Genomic DNA, 18,528 nt, shown 5'->3' with positions numbered 1-18,528 from the left:
GTGGGATTCATCCAAGAATCCCCAAAGAGCTGCTGATATCATTGCAAAACCTCTCTCAATGATATTTGAGCTGTCTTGGGAATCCAGAGAGGTCCCAGCTGACTGGAAGCTGGCGAAGGTTGTCCTGATTTTTAAGAGGGGCAAGAAGGAGGACCCCAGAAACTACAGGCCTGTCAGTCTCACTTCAGTGTCTGGTAAAGATATGGAGAAGATTACTCTGGGAGGTGTATCAATGGATTTACCCTATATGGGAAGGAAGAAGTCCTGTCAGAGATGGATTGGTGAAGGAAAAGAAGAAAACAGCTCAAATGTTACAGGAACAGAAGTTTTTAATGTTGTTTAAACAGATCTTAAGATGGCTTTTCTGTATTTTGCAAAGTCACTGCTTCTCCTTCCCGACACCCCCCTGTAAAGAACCCTTATGCAGGAATGTCTTGGGAAGATATCCTTAGGTCTTCTCATTGGCCTTTGTTCACCTCTTTCTATTGGCTATTAACTCTTTACCTTATTGGGTTTTTCTGTAGTACCTTGACCCTGTAATTGGTCCCTTTTTAATCCCCCTGAAAGCCATATAAGCCCCCATCCCCAATAAACTTTCTCTTTCGCCCGTCCCTCAGCCGTGGTTTGTGTGAGCTTCTTATGGGCTCATAGAGCCACGTGCTTAGGGGGACTGCTGGGAGAGCATTATACCTCCAGAGAATGGTTTAACACCCAAGACCTGAAGGTGCCCCCCTCCAAATCAGCTGTCATAGGGAGAGATTGAAAAACACCTGAAAGACAATGCAGTCATTGGTCACAGCCAGCACGGCTTCATGAGAGGAAAGTTCTGCTGACCAAACCTGGTAACTCACCTCACTGATCAAGGGAAGCCAGTGGATGTAACCTTTTTGGATTTCAGTAAAACTTTGAATACTGTATCTCACAGTACCCTTCTGGATAAAATGTCCAGCACACAGGTGGATAAACACATCAGGCAATGGGCGAGCAATTGGCTCATGGGTCAAGCAGAGAGGGTAACAATGAATGAGGTAACATCAGCCTGGACACCTGTCACTAGTGGGGTTCTGCAGGGCTCCATCTTAGGCCCAATGCTCTTCAACATCTTCATAAATGACTTGGACTTAGGAAAGGACACTAAGCAAGTTTACAGATGACACAAAACTCAGAGGAGCTCTTTACTCCCTTGAAGTCAGGGAGGCCCTGCAGAAAGACCTCGAAAAATTAGAAGACTAGGCAATCACCACTCACATGAAGTTCAAAAACGGAAAGTGTCAGATTCTGCATCTGGGATGAGGCAACCCCGGCTGTTCATACAAATTGGTGAATGAGATGTTGGAAAGCAGTGCCAGGAAAGGGATGTGGGGTGGTTGAATATGACTCAGCAGTGCCCTGGCAGCCAGGAGGGCTAACCATGTCCTGGGGGGCATCAGGCAAAGCATCACTAGCTGGTTGAGGGAGGTGATTGTGCGACCTCACCTTGAATACTGTGTGCAGAAACATATTAAGCTATTAGGGAGCATCCAAAGGAGAGCAACAAAGATGGTGAAGGGCTTTGAGGGGAAGCCATGTGAGGAGCAGCTGAGGTCACTTGGTCTGTTCAACATGGAGGAGACCGAGGGGAGACCTCACTGCAGTCTAAAACCTCTTGTGAGAAGAAGAGAAGATGCAGACCCTGATCTCCTCTCTGTGGTGAACAGTGACAGGACCTCAGGGAATGGCCGGAAGTTGTGTCAGGGGAGGTTTAGGTTAGACATTAGAAAAAGGTTCTTCACCCAGAGGATGAATGGGCACTGGAACAGGCTCCCCAGAGAAGTGGTCACAGCACTAAGCCTGACAGAGTTCAAGAAAAGTTTGGGCAATACTCTCAGGCACACGGTGTGACTTGGCATATTCTCTGATTCTGCAATTCCTGTTTATTGATGCATTTTAGGACACCTCTGAGCTTTACCAATGACAAATCATGGGCCAAAGTGCCCCTGAATGAAACCATCTCTCTCTTTTGCAGAATCCATGGGGGAGCTCAACAGGGTGTTGCAACACCCCAGTGACTAGCACAAGTGAGATATACAGGGACAAGCCATAGCACAGGGACAGGGTGCTGCAGGAGCTGTTCCCTGCACAAACATGAGCCAGATCAGGACACACCTGCTCTCAGCCCTTATTTTTTGATAAGGAACTTCAGCAGGAGGAAAGGTCCACAGGGCACTCCACTGTACGCCCCAGTAATCACCTCCTCAATTTTAAATTGATTTCAGCCTTCACATTAACCTGTGTGAGTTGCATGCGCAGAGAAAAACTGCAGCTTTGTTTTCCAGATATGGGAGGAGCCAGAGCACCACTGATACTCCACCCTCTTCCCCTGCCCTGGCCAGAGACCAGTCACTGCTAAACCAGACAGGCAAGAGGCAGCTCCAGCAGAGCAACCCAAACGGCGTGAAGGATCATGGCAACTTACGTGCAGCTGAGCACCACAGCCAAAATGCCCCTCCTGGGGCTGGGCACCTGGAAGGTAACAGCTTCAGAGAAAAGCACCTGTATTTGCAGAGCTCCCTGGCACAAAACTTCACTCTCCCTGGTCCAGCTCTGAGAGCTGTCCTGGTGCTTGGGGCTCTGCTTTTCCTGGCTGTTGGGCTGAGTCCGAATTGGAGTAGAAGTACAGAGGTTGGAGTTCAAGCCCTGGAGCCCATGTTTATGGCTGCAAGACACAGTGTTCTTATAAAGAAAAACAGTCCCACCAACCTGGGGGGGGGGGGGAATTGCTTTCAGTAAGATGGTTTCCCTGGTGTTATTTTGCTTGGATACAGGTATTTAAGATGTACTGATTTGAGATCCTTAATATCTATGCTTTCTTTTCAGTCTCCAGCTGGGCAAGTAAAAGCTGCAGTGATGGCTGCCATTGACGCTGGGTACCGCCACTTTGATTGTGCCTATGCGTACCTAAATGAGAATGAAATTGGGGAAGGGATCCAGCAGAAAATCAAAGAAGGTATTGTGAAACGAGAAGATCTCTTTGTTGTCAGTAAGGTAAGGATTTGATGCTCTTGCATCCTGGAGCAGCAGTGGGGGGATGCTTTGCCTACAGTATTTTATAGTAGAAAGCTTAAGTACTGGAAACGAATTTTATGTTGTAGGACAAAGCAAATCATAACATCGTTCAAGTCACTCCTGACACAAGCTTACTGCTTCACCCAATTCTGTATGGAGAGTTAGGAAGGACACGCTGAGAATGTACCCTGCTGTGGTCTGGCACTCTGTTGAGGAGAACCAGAAATTCTGGGGCATGGATGACAGGAGGCCAACTGCAGACTGATTAGCACAAAAGAAAGGAAGCAGGGAAAGGCAGAGTGGGCCAGGTAGCACCAAGCAAGATAGAAATCTGTGATGCAGAGGTCTGAGACCACTCAGTGTAAAGGACTGATACAGAGGCAGAACCAGTTTGCTAATGGCAGCTTGCTGACTGCCTAAGTACAGCAGAGGAGATGGGCTTGGCACTGCCTGGTGCTTCTTCCAGCATCTGGGCTCAGTCCTGACAAAGGAGTGTCTCTGCTGTTTGAGTAAGACAGTTCTGGGCTCCTTGGAACAGTGTTATCTGCTCAGCACCTTTCAAGGAAGGTATGACCGGCAGGTTCTCTTTCTTATTAAGAAAGCCAGGCTATGTAGGTGGATTCTGAAGTTACTTTTCACTGAGGCAAAGGTTGGTGCCAACCACTCTGTCGTTTGCCTCATATTTTCTTGGCTTTGCCTGCTACATGCAATGCAGGAGTTCTGTGCATGCTCAGGAATGACAGACACGTCTCCTAAAAGCCTCCTATTGCCAAGCCAGACCCCGTGTAAAAGGGGGTAGCACAAATTATGTGTGAACTAATGGAACCAGGCTTTGTTATGATCCTGCTCAAACACCATGCTGCCACTGCACACACATTTCCTTTAGTGTCCAATCCCAGAGCACTCCAGACCTGAAGAGCACTAACATGACTTCATTCCAGCTGACTCTCCAAAGGATATGGAGCATTTCTGTGCTGTACAGGAAAGCACCCAAGAGCTTTAATCCAGGAGGTTACAGTGTGCCTTGTTTTTTGTCTCTAGCTGTGGTGCACGTTTCACGAGAAGCCTCTGGTGAAGGGAGCCTGCCAGAAGACTCTTGCCAACCTGAAACTGGATTACCTGGATCTCTACCTCATCCACTGGCCTTTTGGGTTCAAGGTACAGCAACATCAATGTCCTTTGGCTTTTCCTCCTGGGAGAGCTGCTCAAAACTGCCAGTAGCACTTGCAGCACCAGAAAGAGCAGGTGTCTGGTGCGTACCAGCACTGTGCCGGTGCTGCCATTCAGCTTTACTCTGCCCACGTCAGCTGCGCTCCTGATCTCTGCCCCCGAGAGTGCAGCTTGCACAGCGTCCTCTGCCCTTTTGATAACACAGAGGCAAACCTAGCACTAAGATGAGGCCTCCCAACTACAAGCATAGGTTAAGCCTTTTTCCCTTTTTCCCTTGCTTTTACAAATCCAAAGCATGCTCACCTGAAAATTACCCCTTGTGGGACAGAGGGCTGCACTTTGCTATGTGACAGAAATTCTTTCCTATTCAGGTTACAAAATCACAGAGTGAAAGTAAATGCTTCAAGATTCTCATTTCTCTCTTTAATCATCAAGTCCTTAATACAGGAGAGATTGAGCTGACCTTGCCTGTAGGAGACCTAGTGTTGTTTCACAGACCTTGAATTTCAAAAGATGAGGCTTTTAGAAAACAAGTTTTTAAAGACTACATGCACTTCAAAGATTCATGTCAGTTTATATATATATATACATACAGACACACATTGTTAGCCTCTCCTTTCTGCTATACCCAGATCAAAATCTCTAGTCTACCTGATGCTTTCGAGCTCAACTTCATTTTATTCTCTCAATATTGTTTTAGATTTACGTGGACAGAGCTGTCAAGTGAAACTGCATAATATTGTGGCACCTACAAAATTCCAATCATTCAAAATACTTCGGCCATACTGTCTAGTTACAAGCTGTTCTAATTTTCCTAATACAGTAACTTCAACAGTGAGCCTCCCCATGGGACATCTGTCAGCAAATATACTCCAGCATAAACTGTGTATGTTTACAAGATCAAAGTGAATTCTCCACATACCTTTTAAAAACAACTAAAGAAGCTATTATTCCTAAATGTGCATAACAGAACAACACTTAGAGTGAACTCATGAAAGGCTCCTGAATATTGTTGAGTCCCTGTATGCTTCCCTGCATGCATTTTGTGGATGATCACGTCCAGGGATCCAGTAGATGTCTTTACTGGCATAGTAGGTCACAAAATGCACGAACTAAGAATAAGAAGCAACATGAAGAATTAAGTTATAATGAGAAATACTTGGGTTTTTTTCACACACTATTAGCTTTAGCTCCTTACATCCCCAATTAGTTGTTTTATACAGCAAGTATCCCAGCAGAGATTATTTCAAGCATTTTCTCTCACTGACAGGCAGGAGAGGAGCTGTTTCCCAAAGATGACAAAGGCATGGCTATACCTAGCAACAGTGATATTCTACAGACGTGGGAGGTAAGTTCAGCCCACAGCAGAAGAGTCCTGTCCTCATCAGTCTTTTCCATGGTGTCATTACCTTCAGCTGTCACACAACTGTTGTCTCATTCAAGCAAAACTAGCTGGAAGGCACATAAGGCAGTACAAATTACTTTTTCATAATGTGCATGCTTCATCCTTACCTAGTTATTCCTATTCCCTCAGTCTTACTTGACCATCTTGACCCACAGTGAGCTGCACAAGCTCTTCCAGTGGAGCTGCAGACCAAACTGAAATTAGAAAAAGTTCATTGCTCGACCATAACAACTGTACAATTTTCACCACAGTTTTTGCACTCTTCTTGAATTGCTCAAACAAATTCCACAAAAATAAAGATATTTTAGGTGGAGATCTTGCCTACAGCGTGGGCCACAGCCCTCCAGTGCTTGCACAAAAGTGGATTACTGAGTGTCACCATTCTTTTCCTCATGCAACTTGGTCTGAATTTCCACACAGTCAGGAAATGAGAATTTGGGCTTTGGTGAGAGGGCACTAATGTACCAGTACCTGCTTCTCCCTCAGAGAACTTTGCAACTCTAAACATGCTGCTCATGACAGGGAAAAAAAAACACATCAGGAAGAACATCATCATGATCTGCCTTGCATACTGAATGTTAACTTTGCTCCTCTTTGTATCAGGCCATGGAAGAGCTGGTGGACTGTGGTCTGGTAAAAGCCATTGGATTCTCCAACTTTAACCATGAGCAGATTGAAAGAATCTTGAACAAGCCCGGACTGAAGCACAAGCCTGCAAATGTCCAGGTAAGCTGCAAAGTGGCTTCAGGTGACCAGTTTTCAGGGATTATAAATATCTGATACCAGTTGAATGAAGGGATGGGAAAAGGGAAAACAAAGTACAGAGCATGTACTTTAAATCCCTCTCTGTGGATATTTGGGAGTACAAGGCACTCGGATATTTCCTTTTTGCTATCACGTTGCTGAACCACTGTTTACAAACGCTGGAGTATTTCCTTAGAAACAGTTTTTCTGGAAAGAACACAGACATGAGCTTTGTGAAACCCCCACAGCAAACTCTGTATGAGCACTTAGCATAAAAAGAGATATTTCAATACTAAGGATGTGTATTATTATGCAGGCCATGGGCAAATTAGGGCAAAAGGCAGCCTGTAGTGGATTAGAAGATAATCCATGGAGCACAATATTAGAACACTTCTGCCAGTAACAGCCTCTGTGCTTTTGTGTTGGCAGATTGAATGTCATCCATATCTCACCCAGGAGAAGCTGATCAAGTACTGTCAATCCAAAGGGATTGCTGTGACCGCATACTGCCCTCTTGGCTCTCCTGACAGACCATGGTAAGACTGCTTTGCAATTTGCAAGGAAGTTGGCATGGATTAGGTTTATAACATTAAAGCTACACCTGCAGCATTAATTGTTTATCCAGATACAGATCCCTGTTGCCGCACTGGATCTTCCTACGAATGCTTCTTGCCACTGATTTGTTTTCTCTATGTAGGGCTAAGCCAGGGGATCCTTCCCTCCTGGATGACCCCAAGATCAAAGAAATTGCAGCCAAACACAACAAAACCCCAGCACAGGTGAGTAGGAGCCACAGAGTGGGTACTCATTCCTGTAACACAGCCATTTAGGAAAACAGAGATCAGGAAAGGGTAGAACCTCTATCCATTACCCAATCCATGAATTGTGGCACTCTTTTGATTTTTCCCTAACAATGCAGACTTTTTATTATATGACCTGCAAGACATGCTGCCGCTATTTCTTTGGCCCTACAAAGATTCTTGACCCATCTGCAGATGTCACTTCCCCTCTCAACTCCTCTTGCAGAGAATGAAAGCCTTGCATAGACTGCTAAAAGCCTAGCTGGGAGGAAAAGGTATTGTTCCAAAACTGGATGGGAAAGGAGTCCTTCTGTGTGAAGGACTCCACCGCTTCCCTTTTTGCTCTCCAGGCAGTGCTACATGGATTTCAGGGACAGGAATGGTTTGAAATGCAGCTCTGCCAAAGTGCATCTAGCTTAGAGAAAACAGGTGTTGGAACAGGTTCTGCTTCCTCCAGAGCAGGAACCATCCTCTTTCTGACTCAGTTGTCTGTTCTTGCAGGTTCTCCTTCGCTTCCAGATCCAGAGAAATGTGATTGTGATTCCCAAGTCTGTCACACCACAGCGCATTGTGGAGAACTTCAAGGTGAGGGATTAGGAGTGAGCTGGGTGCTGCCCTTCAGGGACAGCATGGCTTCTCCCTGCACAGCAAACAGAGATACTTTCTCATCCTTGCCATGTCCTCCTTGGACAGCAGGACTGCACTTCTTCCTTCTTTATGCTTAACTAATCTTTACTGAATGTCAAGCCAGGCCTATTTTTGGAGAGGTTAATGAAGAGCCCTTATATGATATTTCCTTTTCTGTGGCTTATGGATGAGTCAGCAGGCACTGCTTGCTTGGAATCCCCACACAGTAACATGCCAGAAATATCTTATATAGAATAAGCACTGTTCATAAAACAGTTCCCGTGTCCATAAAACAAATTGTCCTTCTATCTGTTAATTCAGTGGCCCATGAGTGGAAATCGACCCTCTGGCAAGGAGCTGCTCTCTAATCCTGTCTTTCTTCTCATTGTTTGGTTTGTCCAAAGAGCTCATTTCCAGTTGTTTCTCTTTTCAGGTGTTTGACTTTGAATTGACTAAAGAGGAGATAGCAACTATTCTGAGCTTTAACAGAAACTGGAGGATCTGTCAAATGAACATGTAAGTGACACTGACTGTTTTCTTCCAAATCTTAAATTCTGAATATGCTTTACAAGGAATTTCGTGTCACAGCTACTAGGTAGAATGTAATTCAGTCTATTTAAAAATCACACCAACTCAAATTCCAACTGGTTTTCTCAAAATTACTTTTTCAGGAGAGGGTTTAATATTTTCATTTTTAAAACAAAAACAAACAAAAAAAGAAAACAAACATTCTCATTTTGAATTCAGTTTTCAGGAAACTCTCTGTAACTTGAATTACCAAAAATGGGTTCTGGATATTCATTTCATCTCTAATACAGATATATTAGAGAAACGAGGGCATATATCTCCACATATTCTTCCTGTAATTACATGATGCAGATCTTCCCTTAGTGGCTCCTTCATGTACTCAATGCATCTCTATATAACATTTAAGTTATACATTAAAATAACATTCCCTCTTTGATTGCTTTCAGGTCCAAAAATCTCAAGGAATACCCTTTCCATGCCGAATACTGAATATGGCCCTCACTAGGCCTCTGGTGGCTTACGTGCCTCTGCTCTAACTTTGAGCTATTTATCTAGTTTTCTAATTGCATCTGCCCCAGTACTGCCAGTGAAGACACAGAATGTTTATCCCATGAAATTTGGGGGTTTTTTTGGAAGAAAAGAGTATTTTCTACAGCAAAAAATGTGGGATGTGATAATCTTCTCCTTATTAGAAGACAGTATTTCTACTGAAGAACCAAAGCAGAGGTGCTAGGCAGAAAATGGGAAGAGCTTGTACCACCATTCAGTCTGATTGCCTTCAGTCTTATATCAGCAGAAACCAGATGTTGACAAACTACAAGAAAAACCCCATGGATTCACAATTTCATCAGAGATGTCTTATATATTAAATAAATTTAACTGTAAAAAGCAAAAAGATAACTGGCTGAAAATCCCCTGTCCAGTGTAGGAAAACCCAAAACACTCCTACCCAGAGATGCACAGAGAAGTGGGCTGCAGTCACCTGCACTGTGGGGACATGGATTTTCCCTGGGACAGCCACTCAGCACTTTCCCCTGCCATTCCTCAGCAGTCCACATTGTCCCCTCTGTGCTGGCCACAGCCCCTGAGCCCCAGGCACAGCCACCAGCACTGCTGGGGACATTTCAGCTGCCACACAACCCAGGTCTGTTGGCAGGGCAGGCTCAGCGCTTTCGTGCTGAGCCAAACCACTGACACCTTAGGATCTTCTCCCCAAAATGTCCACTTCCAATTCAAAAAGATACAATCCAAACCCCTATGTCCCCCAGCTTCCCAAAGAAGCAGCCCATAAAGCCCTCAGCAACTTACAGGCAGGGGGTAAGACATCCATCCTGCAAAAAAAATACACCAAGGCAGTGAATCCAATAAGGGTACAATACTTAATATGGCGTGGGAGCTAACGATGTAGGGAATTTCTATCACCTTTCACAATCACTCTCTTTGCCTTGGAAAGCTTCTGATCAAATACTTGCTCTAACTTTGGAGCCATCATTGTGGACACAATCACACAAATTCATCCATATCCTCCTTGGCTTAGGGCATCACTTACTGCCTCATCCTAACCATGCTGAAGGGCTACCCTGCTCTCACTTGAAGGGTCTCTTCTCATCCCAGGGCACATACAACCTGCTGAAAGGAAGGAGACATCATCAGGGTTTAGCCACATCAACTTGCTGAATCAGGCCTAAGTGCAAAGGATGCACAGGGAAGGGCTGCCTGCTTAGGGTACGTGCTCATCGTTTCATTTTTGGAGTTAAATCATCCTAATTACAGTTTTGTCAGCTCATCAGATAAGCAGACAAATAGGCAAATACAAGAATTGTCAAAGATTAAAGTCTTCCAAAAAAAATACTGAGAAGACATAGAGGGTGATGGGACCTCAGGGGATGCTCCTGACTTGCTCTGAACTCAGTGCAAAAAAAAAAGGCCAAAGTCTTAGAATCAGATTAAACCACTATCCTCCTGTCTTATTCCTGCCTTAACAAGCATCTGGAAGTTGAATCAATGCACACCATTTAGCAACATAAACATCCTGTTCCAATACATATTCCTTTCCCAAATTCCCTACTATCACCTGACAACCCCAGCCACACCTTCAGGACAGAAAATCAACTGGCCGCTCCCCTGTATCGGCATGATTTGGGCGAGGTCTCACAGCAACAGGCACAAACTAAGCAAAACACCAAAAATCCTCTCTTAAATGAGCAAGGCATCTCTCTGGATGTGTCTTGGGAAAACCAAGCACCAACCTTCACAAGAGAACATGAGTTCACAGAAGCAGCAGCATCAGAAATCTCAGAAGAAAGTGAAAGGAAGGACAAATTACACTTCTCAGCCCTGCTCTCCACCAAATCTCTCTCTGTCATCACACACTCTACCCAGCTCCTTGCTGCAGGAATGCTAGGCTTTTGAACCTGTCTCCAGAAAGATGGGCTCAGAAGAATGAGAACAAACACGGCAGGGTTTCTGCTTTCCCTTAGAGGAGATCCCATCCTGCTGGCTAAACAGTCAGACTTTGCAAGCTTTCACAGGCTTGCAGAGCACAGCTCTCTGAGGGCAACAGTTCACCTTGGTGCTGCTCCAGTACAAAATCTGATGGGTTCTGCCAGTTCCTAACATCAAGCCTTGAAAGCCACTCACCACTGATGGTTTCTGAATGGGACACTACTAACACTAATAAATTACCAGCACAGCACCACAAACTCGAAGTGCCTTGAGAATACAAAGGAGAGCAGGAGCAAACTGGCACTTCAACTGCTCTCTGGGCTGTCTTGAAAAATACATGGCAGACAAGGCAAAATGTGTCATTTTGCAGTATTCAATGACTTCTCTGAACAATGAACCAGACCAAGAAACTAAGTGGACTCAGGGCAGATCTTTGCAGAAGGAATCCCAAATAAGGATGAAAGATAAGCCCAAGTTGTATAACTCTTATGTGATTAAACTGAAATACCACATCCTGCTGAGGAAGATGATAGCCTTGACACAAAACCAGAGGAAGATTAAAGAGAAAAGCTAATTATCAGTCTGTCTTCAGTTAAAGCAAAAAGACCTGGGGCACCAGCTGTGGGAGAAGCACCCAGAGAAAAGTGCACCACTGTACACACTTCAAATTTATGCTTGTACGTGAATCAGTACTCCAAGCGAATAACAAAGACTTACAAGTAGCCCTAACATACCTTTATGGAGCACTTGAATGATTCTTCTGATAATTTTTTTTCCATTAAACTGTGAGCACCTCATCAGTACAGCGTATTTTGCCTCTCCACAATTTCAAAGTCAATTTCTAATGTGAAATTAAAGTTCACATACCATTTATCTCTACAGTTGTATATTTTCTTCTGAAATACGGTTTGAACCTCCCTAAAGACACAGGCACAATGTGATCCACAAGACACTTGATGAAAACTCACTGCTCATCTGTAGCTTTGAAAACATACTAAGAAATACTTTCCCCCACCATTTAAAATGATTTGTACTGATTATTTCGTAAATTACAAACTCACCACAAACTGAAATTGTACTTGTCCCATCTGGAGAGGGAAACAGGGTGCTCCCCACTCTCACAAACCATACTGAGGTATCTCTAGGCACCTCCTTTCATTGGCACGCAGCATGGCAGGTTCTTGGCACCAGCTCAGGCTACTACTGCTGTGCTGCTCCAGCCAAAGGCTCAGCCTCCAGCCACACACCCGGCAGCGAGGGAGCAGCTCGGGGAGCTGGGAGCGTGGGACTTCTGTATGACGTCCTACCCCATGTCCCGCTTCTTGACCCATTCTGGGACACCCCTGGGCTGTACCGATGGCAAATCGTGGGCCAAAGGGTCCCAGAAAGAAACCGTCTCTCTCTCAGAATCCATGGGGAGAACTGCAACAAGCGACACGCACGGACAACCTGTGGCACAGGGATAGGGCGCTGCAGGAGCTGATCCCTGCACAAACACCTGCCGGATCGGGACACACCTGCCCCTCAGCCCTTATCTCTGATCAGCAACTTCACCCTTAACCAGGAGGAAAGGTCGCAGCGCTCCGGACACCGCAACGCGGGACACGCCCACCTCGCTATCCCAACATGGCCGCCGGACGGATCCCATTGGCTGCAGGATCCGCTGCTGATTGGGCGGCGCTGCCACCGGGGCAAGGCTGGAGCGCTGATTGGCTGTGAGGGAGAGGTGGGCGGAGCGCTGCCGGCCCGCTCATCGCTCATGGCTCATGGCGGCGTACGCGCGGCTCGGCGCTGCCAGGGCGCCGCTGCTGGGGCTCGGCACATGGAAGGTAACCGCGGGCACCGACCCCCCCGGCGGTACTTGGGCAGCTACCGAAGGAGAAGTACGTGAAAATCCCAAATTGAGACATATCCTACCCTTTTTCCCGTTAGTCCCCCCCAGGTAAGGTGGAAACTGCAGTGATGGCTGCCATCGATGCCGGGTATCGCCACTTTGACTGTGCCTACGTGTACCAGAATGAGAAGGAAGTTGGGCATGGGATCCACCAGAAAATCAAGGAAGGTGTTGTGAAACGAGAGGACCTCTTCATCGTCAGTAAGGTATGGATCAGATGGTCGTGGATTATGGACAAACTGGCTTTGTGATATTTTTACAGGAGGGACCTAAAGTAGTTTAATGCTGTAGCATTGGAAAAGCTCATAATATAAACGAGATTATTCCTGATACTACTGTCTTGTTCCACTTCATGACCACAGTGAGAGTTTGATCCTTTCCTGTCCACTGACAGTAATGTTTAATGTTGTAGCTATAGGATAGCAAGAGTTACTTGAGAAGAATCACTCTTACCCTAACTGCTGGCAGCTGTCTTCCCTGCACTTTCTTCCAATAAGGGAGGCAAGGGTCTGATTTCCCCCCCAAAATGTACAGCAACCTTGAGCACCACAGCCCTGCTGTGTTCTGGCCCTCTGCTGAGAAGACAGAGTGCTAGGGGATGGATGAGGAGAGGCTAGCCGCAGACCAATCTGCAGGAAAAGGTAGAGTGGGCAGGACAAATTGTATCTGAACTAATGGAACCAGAGGACTTGTTATGATCACGCTCAAATACTGTGCTGCCACTGCACATACTGCCTTCCGTGTCGTGGGCCAGTTCCATCCCAGAGCACACCTCATCTGAAGAGCACGATGGCCTCATTCCACGTTGCTTTCCAAAGAACATGGAACATTTCTGTGCTGTTCAGGAAAGCACTTGAGAGCTTTAACCCAGGAGGTCATGTTGTGCCTTGTTTTTTTGTCTCTAGCTGTGGTGCACGTTTCATGAGAAGCCTCTGGTGAAGGGAGCCTGCCAGAAGACTCTTGCAGACTTGAAACTGGATTACCTGGATCTCTACCTCATCCACTGGCCTTTTGGGTTCAAGGTATAGTAACAGCAATACCCATAGGTTTGTTTCTTGTGACTGCCTTTACAGCCTAACAATTGCTATGACTGAGAAAGACAATGACATGTCTGTCATCTGTGTCAGCACTGGTCTGGTGCTCAGCTTTAGTCTGGCCATCTGAGTTAGGCTCTTGGTCTCTGCTCCTAAAACGGCCTTTTCCATACCCTTTCATCCTGGGAATGATCGTCTAAAAACCAGGGGCAGATCTCCCAGCTGCAAGTATAAGACAGGCTTCTTTGCCTTTCTCTTGCAAATCCAGTGTATGTTCATGCCACATTTCCCCTTGTAGGAAGGAGGTCTGCACTTTGCTGCCTGTCTGAAATTTTCCTCTGTGTGATACAGAATCAGGGAACAAAACGAAATATTTCTGGTTTCCATTTCTCTCTTTCAATCACCAGGTCCTTAATGTGGTACAGATTGAGCTGTCCTTGCTTGTTCCACTGAGACGGGAATTTAAACCGTGAAACTTCAGTGGGAGAGGTTAGACCCCCAAGATTAGTGAAGGAGTTGATGTCTGCTTGAATATTTCTAGTTTTAGCCTTTCTGTCCTGCTGCAGTCTGATCTATCTCTGTCCTACCTGTTGCCTTTGAGATGCTCATCTTTTTTTCATGTTTTATTTTAGCTTTATATTAACAAAGCCATGAAAATGGAGCTGTCTCGTTGTCACAGCAACAATCAGCTGCTAAACGCAGTTCAGTCTTGGTGTCTTTTCATAACTTGTACACGAAGGCTCCTCTAATTTTCCTAGTGTTGGCAACTTTACACAGAGCTTTGTCATGGAAGAACTGCCTTTTTCAGCAAATCTGGTATTGCGTAGACCAAAATCTTCCCAGTACCCAGTTATATCCCTTGATGCCCCTCTGGGAAAAAGAGCAAAACAGTTCTTTCTAACTGGGAACTAAAGAACAATACCTGAAGTGAACATGTGGGAGACTGAAGTCTATAGTTCGGAGTGGGTTTTTTTCCCTTTTAGGTATTTGGGTGAACCATAACTTCCAGGGGTCCAGTAGAAAACCCTGTCTTTATGGGAACGGTCACTAGCAAAAATGCCACAAATTCCTTCTACTTCTGCAGAAGAAATGACTGAATGTAGACAAGAATTAGTGCTCTTGCCTGCACTGGAAGTTTAAACTGTTTTGGTTTTGAATACTCATGGTATTAAGTGAACTTCTCAACAGATTTGTAAGCATTTTCTTTGTCACTGACAGGCAGGAGAGGGACTGTTTCCCGCAGATGACAAAGGCATGGCTATCTCCAGCAACACTGATATTCTACAGACATGGGAGGTAAGTTCATCTTAGTGAAAAAGTCACATCATGTGTCCTCAGCAGTGGTGTTGGCTTCAACGCTTGCAGAAGGGCTCATGCATGTATGCAGAATTAGCTAGAAAGAATTCACAAAAATACATGGGTAGCTTTTGAAACTGTGCTTCCCATGAAGAGAAACGAGAAAAAAACGACAGGAAGAATGTACTCAGGTCATGTCTTGTACACTGCTGACTTGGCTCTACTTTATATCAGGCCATGGAAGAGCTGGTGGATGCTGGTCTGGTAAAAGCCATTGGAATTTCCAACTTTAACCATGAACAGATTGAAAGAATCTTGAACAAACCAGGACTGAAGTACAAGCCTGCAAATAACCAGGTAAGCTGCAAAGTGGCTGCAGGTGAATACTTTTCAGGGATTATAAAGATCTGATTACAGTTGAATGAGGAGATGGAAAAACAAAAAGAAAGTAGATACAGCATGTATTTTAAATCCCTCTCTATGGGTATTTCTTGGTACACACAGGACCTTAACATTTACTTTTTGTCTCACCTTGCTGAACCACTTTTTACAAATTCCAGATTATTTTCCTAGGAAGCATTCTCTCTGGAGGGATGAAGAATCCAGATAGGAGGTATTATTCTGACTATAATCACTGACTTTTATAAAGCCTCTCAGAACAAAATAAAAAAGCACAGAAGTATTCAATGTAAAAGTTGCTGCCCTATAGAATTTATAGTCTTGTATTGTCACACAGACCACACACAGGGCAGATGAAGACAGCCTGTAAATAGGAAATTAGGATTTAGAAAAATCTCTGGAGCATGGGAAAAGTACAGTAGTTCCACATCTCTTTCTCTGCTTCTGTGTTGGCAGATTGAGTGTCATCCATACCTTACCCAGGAGAAGTTGATCAACTATTGCCAATCCAAAGGGATCACTGTGACAGCATACTGTCCCCTTGGCCGCCCTGATGGGTAATTTGCAAGTGGGTTAACATGATAAGTCTGAAACATTCAGACTAATTGAGTAATGGTGCAGGTGTACATATATATATAAAATTATTTTTTTTAATTGATGAGGCAAGATAGAATATTTCTAGAGTGATTCTTTGTTGTTTCTTCCTTCCCCCATCCCCTTTGTCTAGTTCTAAGCCAGAGGCACCTTCCCTTCTGGATGACCCCATGATCAAAGAGATTGCAGCCAAGCACAACAAAACCCCAGCACAGGTGAGTAGGAGCCACAGAGTGGGTACTCATTCCTGTAACACAGCCATTAGGGAAACTATGTCTGAAGAGAGGGAACAGCCTCTAATGTGAACTGTGGTGCTGTTTGGTGGCGTTAAGAAGCAATGCAGATTGCCCACACTGTGGCAATATATGCTACTATTACCTGTTTGATCATCAGACAGGAAAAGATTCTTGACCCATCTGCAGATGTCACTTCCCCTTTCTTAGAGAATGAAAGCCTTGCATAGACTACTAAAAGCCTAGCTGGGAAGAAAAGGTATTGTTCCAAAACTGGAAGGGAAAGGAGTCCTTCCGTGTGAGGCTCCACCGCTTCCCTTTTTGCTCTCCAGGCAGTGCTACATGGATTTCAGGGACAGGAATGGTTTGAAATGCAGCTCTGCCAAAGTGCATCTAGCTTAGAGAAAACAGCTGTTGGAACAGGCTCTGCTTCCTCCAGAGCAGGAACCATCCTCTTTCTGACTCAGTTGTCTGTTCTTGCAGGTTCTCCTTCGCTTCCAGATCCAGAGAAATGTGATTGTGATTCCCAAGTCTGTCACACCACAGCGCATTGTGGAGAACTTCAAGGTGAGGGATTAGGAGTGAGCTGGGTGCTGCCCTTCAGGGACAGCGTGGCTTCTCCCTGCACAGCAAACAGAGATACTTTCTCATCCTTGCCATGTCCTCCTTGGGCAGCAGGACTGGGCTCGCTCTTTCTTTCTGGAAGTCAGGGCTACATTGAAAACTAAACTGAAGAAAAGATAGAGCTTTTGGAAACAGTATGCTGATAACATTATCTGTTACTTTACATGGTGTCTTCTGTTCTGTGGACCTGTGGATGAAACAATGGGCAGGGATTGCTTGGAGCCTCAATCTAGTAACATTCCTCAAAATACAGAGTAAGCAACATTAAGGGAAGAATCCTGCTGTTGATAAACCACATAGCTCCTCTGACTGTTACATCAGGGAGTTTTTCTCTGATATTGGACATCAGCATTTCAGATGTAACGTAGTTGGATTTTTTGAATATGGAGGTGTTGTAGCTGTTTCTTTTGTATAGGACAGAAAGATGCACCTTTCACAAATGGAGGGCAGAGCCATTCTGCAACACTTAAGTGCTCACCAAACACCTTGGAATAGCTGGCACACGTAACTGCAACTGTCAGTCTTTTTGTTTGTTTCTTCCCTCTACCAGTAGAATATAAAAATCCAAACATACTTCTTTTCCTTTCTGTGTTTCATGCACTATCACTTGTAACCAGCACTCTTTCTGATATGAACTTGTTCTTTGATGTTGTGAATCTTGCTTTTGATTTGTTCAGAGGTAGTTTCCAGCTGTTTCTCTTTTTAGGTATTTGACTTCAAATTGACTGAAGAGGAGATGGCAACCCTTCTCAGCTTAAACAGAAACTGGAGGATCTGTGAAATGATCACGTAAATGGCCCTTTGTCTCCTTCAAACTCTTACATTTTCAATTATCTTCATTTTGACCTCATAGGAACAGGTGTAGCTGTTTAAATTGGGTATATCTTGAAATCTGAAATCATTTGGGGGATGAAGCATCTGTTACTTAACATCTTAGAGGAGTTATGTTTTTTACTTTATTGACTAAAGGATAAGTCATGCTGTGTATTCATTGTAAATCCGTTCTCCAGGAAACTTTGTGTGCCAGGAATTCCAGAATAAGAGTTCTGGTTGATAACTCTGGCTATGTCCATCTGGGATAAATGAACATTAGGCAGTTTTAAACTTGAGATAATTTTTTCTGTGAGGTATTATAAACTGATGTCAGCTCTTACATAGGTGGTTGGGGGAGGGAATGATCATCTGTTGTGCAGTACAAAGCACAACTGCTTGCAGATACACACCTTCGCAGCCTAGAGCAAGACAAGAAGTGTTGTCTGGAAGGCCACAGAAACTGCTGTTTTCTCTGTAAGCACTGTTCAGTGCCTAAAAGAAAAAGATTAAGATGTTGGTCCTGTTGGTCCTGTATGCTTTTTCTATACTAATAAGTCTCTTAAATTCATTCTGCTGCTACTCAGTTTAGAGCCTCCCCTGAAGGTTCTATATTTCAGCCTTAAGTAATCTTTTCTCTTTAATTTCCTCCAGGTGCAAAAATCACACGGAGTACCCTTTCAATGCAGAATACTGAAGGTGGTTTTATGCTGCCCTCGTGCAGGCCTCTGGAGTATAATGAGCTTCTGCCATTGCCTGAAGTTGCCCACTAGCTGCACACTGTCTCTCTCCTGCTAGCAAAGGCACAGTATATGTATTCAGTGACTTTGGGTTTTTCTTCTTTGGTGGAACAAAATAGTAAAGCTGTTCTGGAGAACAA

The 18,528-nt window shown here is 44.7% G+C and overlaps 3 protein-coding genes across 4 annotated transcripts in view; 2 read left to right on the top strand and 1 right to left on the bottom strand.

Annotated features, from left to right (window-relative positions):
• Nucleotides 1-11,977, bottom strand: part of BPGM (bisphosphoglycerate mutase) — a 32,233-nt gene extending 20,256 nt beyond the window's left edge. Inside the window, exon 1 of the mRNA XM_027901192.1 lies at nucleotides 11,826-11,977. The gene's annotated coding sequence lies outside the window, so the exon portion shown is untranslated. The remainder of the gene's footprint in view (nucleotides 1-11,825) is intronic.
• On the top strand, nucleotides 2,291-9,139 carry LOC114066470 (aldo-keto reductase family 1 member B10-like). Its single transcript, XM_027901185.1, has 10 exons — nucleotides 2,291-2,509; nucleotides 2,857-3,024; nucleotides 4,087-4,203; nucleotides 5,486-5,563; nucleotides 6,224-6,346; nucleotides 6,794-6,900; nucleotides 7,062-7,143; nucleotides 7,666-7,749; nucleotides 8,225-8,307; nucleotides 8,766-9,139. Exons 1-10 carry the CDS (start codon nucleotides 2,444-2,446, stop codon nucleotides 8,806-8,808), a joined length of 951 nt encoding a protein of 316 aa, XP_027756986.1. The 5' UTR covers nucleotides 2,291-2,443; the 3' UTR covers nucleotides 8,809-9,139.
• A 518-nt stretch (nucleotides 11,978-12,495) lies between the features above and the next one.
• Nucleotides 12,496-18,528, top strand: part of LOC114066473 (aldose reductase-like) — a 6,842-nt gene continuing 809 nt past the window's right edge. Inside the window, exons 1-10 of one of the 2 annotated variants that reach the window (XM_027901190.1) lie at nucleotides 12,496-12,593; nucleotides 12,697-12,864; nucleotides 13,564-13,680; nucleotides 14,911-14,988; nucleotides 15,223-15,345; nucleotides 15,844-15,944; nucleotides 16,115-16,196; nucleotides 16,698-16,781; nucleotides 17,545-17,627; nucleotides 18,303-18,372. In XM_027901190.1, coding sequence (XP_027756991.1) covers nucleotides 12,531-12,593; nucleotides 12,697-12,864; nucleotides 13,564-13,680; nucleotides 14,911-14,988; nucleotides 15,223-15,345; nucleotides 15,844-15,944; nucleotides 16,115-16,196; nucleotides 16,698-16,781; nucleotides 17,545-17,627; nucleotides 18,303-18,345 — 942 coding nt within the window. In that variant the 5' untranslated portion in view covers nucleotides 12,496-12,530 and the 3' untranslated portion in view covers nucleotides 18,346-18,372. Of the gene's footprint in view, nucleotides 12,594-12,696; nucleotides 12,865-13,563; nucleotides 13,681-14,910; nucleotides 14,989-15,222; nucleotides 15,346-15,843; nucleotides 15,945-16,114; nucleotides 16,197-16,697; nucleotides 16,782-17,544; nucleotides 17,628-18,302 lie in introns of both variants that reach the window. The other variant, XM_027901189.1, reaches the window with a different exon arrangement.

Source organism: Empidonax traillii, unplaced genomic scaffold (assembly GCF_003031625.1).
Source record: "Empidonax traillii isolate 1590-97213 ecotype Southwest subspecies unplaced genomic scaffold, ASM303162v1 scaffold765:size308305, whole genome shotgun sequence".
NCBI lineage: Eukaryota > Metazoa > Chordata > Aves > Passeriformes > Tyrannidae > Empidonax > Empidonax traillii.
This window is presented reverse-complemented; position numbering and strand designations above follow the sequence as displayed.

Excerpts from the sequence above, each read along its gene's own strand:
- LOC114066470 (XM_027901185.1), top strand. The coding sequence starts at position 2,444 with ATGGCAACTTACGTGCAGCTGAGCACCACAGCCAAAATGCCCCTCCTG. Across the intron at positions 2,510-2,856 it reads TGGGGCTGGGCACCTGGAAG|TCTCCAGCTGGGCAAGTAAA; the intron begins GTAACAGCTTCA and ends CTTTCTTTTCAG. Across the intron at positions 4,204-5,485 it reads ACTGGCCTTTTGGGTTCAAG|GCAGGAGAGGAGCTGTTTCC; the intron begins GTACAGCAACAT and ends TCTCACTGACAG.